At 32.0% G+C, this 6860-nt stretch overlaps 1 protein-coding gene across 1 annotated transcript; it reads left to right on the forward strand.

Moving 5' to 3' along the window:
- The first annotated feature begins 1455 nt into the window (after positions 1-1455).
- LOC144976603 (uncharacterized) lies at positions 1456-5438 on the forward strand. Its single transcript, XM_078920898.1, has 3 exons — positions 1456-1592; positions 3775-4179; positions 5131-5438. Exons 1-3 carry the CDS (start codon positions 1556-1558, stop codon positions 5436-5438), a joined length of 750 nt encoding a protein of 249 aa, XP_078777024.1. The 5' UTR covers positions 1456-1555.
- Positions 5439-6860: the final 1422 nt, after the last annotated feature.

A 6860-nucleotide genomic window follows, 5' to 3' on the forward strand; every position in this document is an offset into this window, starting at 1 on the left:
AATAATATAATAATAATAATAATAATAATAATAATAATAATAATAATAATAATAATAATAATACAAACACCCACCACACTACACTATACATACTATATATACTACTACTACTACTACTACTACTACTACTACTACTACTTACTACTATACTACTACTACTACTACTACTACTACTACTACTACTACTACTACTACTACTACTACTATACTACACTAACTATAATAATATAATATATATACTATAATAATAATAATAATAATAATAATAATAATAATAATAATAATAATATAATAATAATAATAATAATATAATAATAATAATAATAATAATAATAATAATAATAATAATAATATATTATTATATATAATATCGACATCACACACCACCCCAATGCACCCATTCTACTATCTATAACTCTTACTACTACTACTACTACTACTACTACTACTACTACTACTACTACTACTACTACTACTACTACGACTAATAATAATAATAATAATAATAATAATAATAATAATAATAATAATAATAATAATAATAATAATAATAACAATAATAATAATAATAATAATAATAATAATAATAATAATAATAATAATAATAATAATAATAATAATAATAATAATAATAATAATAATAATAATAATAATAATAATAATAATAATAATAATAATAATAATAATAATAATAATAATAATAATAATGATTATTATTATTATAATAATCATTGTAATCATCATCATCATTTCCATCCCCAATGCTATTATCCTCATTTTCATGATCATCATAAGCGTTGTTTGTAATAAAATAGATGACAGTGAAAACGACTTTTTGCCTCCAACATTGTTTCTTTGGGTAAGACACTTGTCACATTTTCACTTTATCTTAGTTGTGATTATCATGTTGCTTTAGACAGTGCCGAGCATTGACATTTTTATTCTAATTTACGTGTTTGTAAGAATAAATGAATAAAAAATTGTGAAGTTTATGAAATTAGTGCGATTACTAATTGCGCATTATAAAGATCATAATTAATTTTCAAATTCAATTTTTCAAAGTGACAATCTGGCGGATGGGAATCAGAGGTGGGGGTGGGAGGGGGGGTGGAGTGTGACAGGGTTGACACTATTGAGGCATGATTAACGTTCACTGTTGACAACGTGTCTTCATCGCCCCAGGGTGATATTGGATTAACTTTGTTATTTTTCAAATTTCACAATGACCACCAGAATCACCACCTTGTCGTTGCATTTGCACCTGTTTGGTCAAATCTGGCGTATCAAAAGTTAGCCACGCCCATTGGCCAATCAAAACGTTCGAACAATATCACATGACTTGAGAAATCAAACTTTCCGAAAGATATACATTGAGATAGGTGTGAGATCACGTGTCCAAAAATTTCATTTAAATACGGAACACCAAAGACTTTTCATCAGATTTCTGACAGACTCTTCAAGTGACTACATCGAAAGAAAATCTATATATTATAATATTATTTCTTGTGAATTTTTGATTTCACATTTCTACTTTGTGTTCAACAAGTGTTCTAAAATGTCTGACTACATCAATCAAGATACACAAGACATGGGTGAGTGGAATTATTATTCTATATTCATTCAAAACAATCTTCTCTAAATACGATTGTCTAACAAATTAAATCATTACTAAATTCTGTCATCAACAGATCAAATTATTTATATGTATGATATTATATTATAATATAATATAAATATAATATAATATAATCATATATATAATATATATATATAATATAATATAATAATTATATAATAATATAATATAAATAATATAATTATATATAATATATTATATAATATAATTATATTATATATATTATATTATAATATTTATATTATATTATATTATAATCATATTATATTATATTATATTAGTGATATTATATTATATTATATAATTTGTGACTCTGACTAAATCGGTATAGTATATCAAAGATCTGAAAAAGTGTGTATGAAAGGTGCCAGACAAAGCAAGGAAGAAAAATACAATTTAAAAAAAACATATCAAGATATCAGTCGACCTCGATTGGGGATCGAACCTCAGACCTTCTGATTACCGTGTAATGGTAGCACGTCTGATCGGAAATCAGAAGGTCTGAGGTTCAATCCCCAGTCGAGGTGGAGTGATTTTTTGGGATGGTTTTTATTCTTGTAGTTTTCTTTCTTGCTTTGTATGTAACCTTTCATACACACTTGTTCAGATAATGATCTTACACCGGTGCCTGATCCTTAATTTCTTAATTTGATATATTATACGAGGGTGACTGGACTACTAAATATTGAATCTTTAGCCTGAAATATTAGACTTGGGTGGCAAAGTTTATCACTTTACTTTAATGGCGAGGAAAGTTATAGATAGCTCATTGAAGTGTAGAAAATTGAGCGCTTACAATTCAATATTTATCGTAATTTTTTTTCCTTCTTGCTTCAAACAGCAACATTTTTAATAACCAAATAAACTCATCCCAAGTTTCATGATGTGTCTGACTATAATATAGCTTTTATATAGCGCAATATCCACTAAATATGCCCAAAGCTCTTTAGAAGGGGTTCCTGACCAACAACAATGCGTAACATGTAGAGCGAGACATGATGCCTGTTAGGCGATATTACAATTTTAAAGACATAGACAACGCTGTTAACGGTCAGGCACTCATTTTACACCTGAGTACGGTGAGAGAATGTGAGTAAAGAGCCTTTTCCAAGGACTCAACTATGCGCCGAGCGAGGCTTGAACCCAGGATCTTCAGATCCTAAAGCGAGTGTCATATCACTAGACCACATAGCCGCACTATAAATTCTATTTAGGTATAGATATCTCTCACACATAGCACTGTTTTGAGACGGTTGGTGACCATTATGAATTTTGATTTCCCTATCGAAATAATTGATTATTTAAAAATGATTATTTCTTGTCTAGTTAATTTTTTTCCATTTGGAATTTGTATAAATTCTATCTTTCTTTGTTATTTTTTGTTATGTTTTGTTTGTTTTGTTAGTTTTTGTTATGTTTTTGTTTTTTTGTATTTTGTCTTTGGTTTATTTGTCAATATATTTTTTAAATTGTCGACTACATATGTCATATTATGATATTGTATTATATTTGTTATATTATTTCTCACTACTAATTACTATATATAACTATACTACTACTACTACTATACTACTACTACTACTACTACTACTACTACTACTACTACTATATACTACTACTACTACTACTACTACTACTACTACTACTACTACTACTATACTACTACTACTATACTACTACTATCACTACTACTATACTCACTACTACTACTACTCTACTACTACTTACTACTACTACTACTACTACTACTACTAGTATAATTCCTATACTACTACTACTACTACTATACTACTATACTAACTAGACTACTACTACTACTACTACTACTACTACTACATACTACTACTACTAATACTACTACTATATACTAACTACTACTATTACTACTACTACATACTACTACTACTACTACTACTACTACTACTACTACTACTCTACTACTACTTACTACTACTACTACTACTACTACTACTACTACTAACTATACTACTACTACTACTACTACTACTACTACTACTACTACTACTACTACTACTACTACTACTACTACCACTAGAACTACGGCAAGAACTATCACTACCATATCATATACCACTACCAGCAATCTCTTTGATTGATTTCCCCTTGGTCATCCACAGGCATCAAATTCCCTGTACGTACGATTATCATACCTAAGACTCCCAGGCACCGAAACTGCCCTGAAGGGCCCCATCGTCACGTGACTCCCTGTCCTTTCCAACCTGGGATGCACGTGATAAAATGTCCATTCACACCCGATTGGTTTGAGGAATTCAACACCGATGTGACAATACCCACTCCAGCTGCTTGTTCACCAGGGTCACACTACCACGACCTTCCATGCGATCTTCCTGGGATTCATATCCTTGCATGTCCGTTCTCTTTCGGCAGAGGTAACTCGAGAGATACAATTCCCACCTTCATGAAAGAAAAGGTGCCTTTTCCTGAACTGCCAAATCCCTTGTCTGTGTTGATCCCAAAGGGCATGAGTGCCGTCTTCTCACATGGAACAATAGCTGAAAAAGGTAAGAGTTTCATTCTGATGTTCGTTTCTGTAAACTGGGTGGTGGTACAGCAATATGGTTTATAGAAATAAATGATACTCATATAACACCTATGCGTTTATTTTATAATAATGGCTAAGAAGCTGAAAAAAAATATTGAGCTTTATATAGCGCCATAACCACTAAATGTGCTCAAAGCGCTTTACAAGGGGTCCCTGGTCTACCTATTTATATATCTATCTATCTATCTATCTATCTATCTATCTATCTATCTATCTATCTCTATTTTATCTATCTCTCTATCTATCTATTCATCTATTTTATCTATCTATCTTCTATCTATCTATCTATCTATCTATCTATCTATCTATACTATCTCTCTCTGCATCTGTGCTATCTATCTATCTATCTATCTATCTATCTATCTATCTATCTATCTACTTTATCTATCTATCTCATCATTTCTGCTGAATTTTGCATATAGCTGTTGGTAGCTACTAAGTTTTCCTAAATATCGTCTATCCCTATTTATGGATTATCTATATTCCCTTCATGGAATGCCTAAGCGACGACATCTAATGATACAAGCAAACAACAACAATAAGGTAATGATTTAGGTGATTTTCCACCTTAACCCTCTCCTTACCAACCATAGGAAAATCGTCACATTCTTTACGATCCAACCAGCACTTTTGTCATTCTGATTTATTTTGTACACCATACAATTCAAAGAAAAAGGTTTTATTATAGCTCTAAAAACGTGACACTGTGTTGTAGAGTTCATTTTGCTGATCATTATTATGCACAGAATGTATTTGTTGCTTTTCTGTTTGAGTAAGAAAATTCTATTTTTGTGCTGGGTGAGTGTGAAGTTTTGGGGAAAATTCTGAAAATGGCTGGTAAGGAAAGGGTTAACCAGTCATTTACTATTTTAATGACAAAAATGTCTTTTTCCATTGTATTGTTCCTCAGCTCTCCAAGTGTCGAGAACACCAATTACGAGCGGACAAGAGGACACCAGCACTCCAAGACATCGGGGCTGTGTCAAAAATCGACACAGTCATTTTACTCCTTGCCCTGAACAACCTGGGATGCACGTCACCATTTGTCCTTGCACACGCGATCGGCATCGATACTCCAAGACCGTCGACGCGATACCCGGTTTGGGTGACCCGTGTCCACCAAGGGCCCACTACCATAAAGTACCGTGTGCCATTACTGGAGTCCACGTGATGACCTGTCCCTTCTCATATGGACAAAATGACCGGATTCTAGATTGAAGGGAATTCCATCTTGATCAACTGAATCCACTTGACAAGGTATTGTGAACAAACAAGATGTGGCTCACATCCATGGCCTAAATGCCCTTAATGATGTAATATTAAATACTTTATTATTTTTCTAACTTCTATCTATCTATCTATCTATCTATCTATCTATCTATCTATCTATCTATCTATCTATCTATCTATCTATCTATCTATATATCTATCTATCAATCTTCTGTCTATCTGTTTATATATATATATATATATATATATATATATACATATATGTATCACTATCTTTTCCCTTATCTCTCTATTACTCTCTCTCTCTCTCTCTCTCTCTCTCTCTCTACTTTTCTCTCTCCTTCGCTCTCCCTTGATTTCTAGCTCTCCCCTCCCTTGATCTCTCTCTCTCTCTCTCTCTCTCTCTCTCTGTATGTGTGTGTGTGTGTGTGTGTGTGTGTGTGTGTCAATTTTTCTATTTGTATCCTTTTCTGCGTTTGTATGTCGTAGTTGCGTTCATGTCTGTTAATTTGTCTTATCTCTTGTTATAAACTTTTCATCTTGTATGTTACTTTATAATGTCTGATTCACAGACCCCAATCACACTCGCTTAAAATCATTAAGGATTTTTTTGTTTTTTGTTTTTTGTTTTTACAGTTTCATCAACAATGCCCTCAGATACCTGAACAGAATCCACCTCTCACCAGGCACCGGACAAGAAACAAGAATAATGGCCAGTTACAAGCACAGAGCCAACAATACGACAATGTCTCGACAGACTTTAGATTTCAGTTATGGTCCACACGCACTTAAACCATGTCATCTTTTTGTAAACAAATTTTAAAATCCAATTGGAATATAAAATTCATATTCCTAAAAAATCTTTCGTTTTTGTTTTTCATTTCATTATTATTTGCCACTGTTACTTAATGCTTAGATTTTTCTTTTCTCTTTTCTTGATTATTTTCTCTTTGTCTTTCTTTTTCTTGAACATCCATGTTCATCCACCTAATCTTTTCAACTGTTCTGTGTTGAAATGTTACCCATCCCGTCAATCTAGTATAATGTAGAAATGAATTGGAAAATGGAACTGAGGTTAACATCAAAATGATTACACATTTAAAAATGTGGCTTTTTTATCTTTAAGAAATAACGCCTGTTCCCAGTTAAGCCTTTCAATTTGATTTAAAAGCTAAGCTTAATATTCAATTGTGTGCACAGATTCATTTCGGCATCATACCGGCTTTAGACGATTAGTCACATATATTTTGGACATTTTTAGATATTGGCATGATCTAAAAATGTCTCAGATTCCCTTAAATGAGAGCGCAAGGTTTTGTCGGATCCTGCCTGCTTGTCTCTTTCTGCAATGCAAGGAAGACTTTGGGAGGTGGTTTGGTGTGTTCTGCTGTAACACAGGGTCTTGTTTCT

The sequence above is a fragment of the Berghia stephanieae genome, chromosome 7 (genome assembly GCF_034508935.2).
Source record: "Berghia stephanieae isolate SIO BIC M18660-M18661 chromosome 7, UCSD_Bste_1.3, whole genome shotgun sequence".
NCBI lineage: Eukaryota > Metazoa > Mollusca > Gastropoda > Nudibranchia > Aeolidiidae > Berghia > Berghia stephanieae.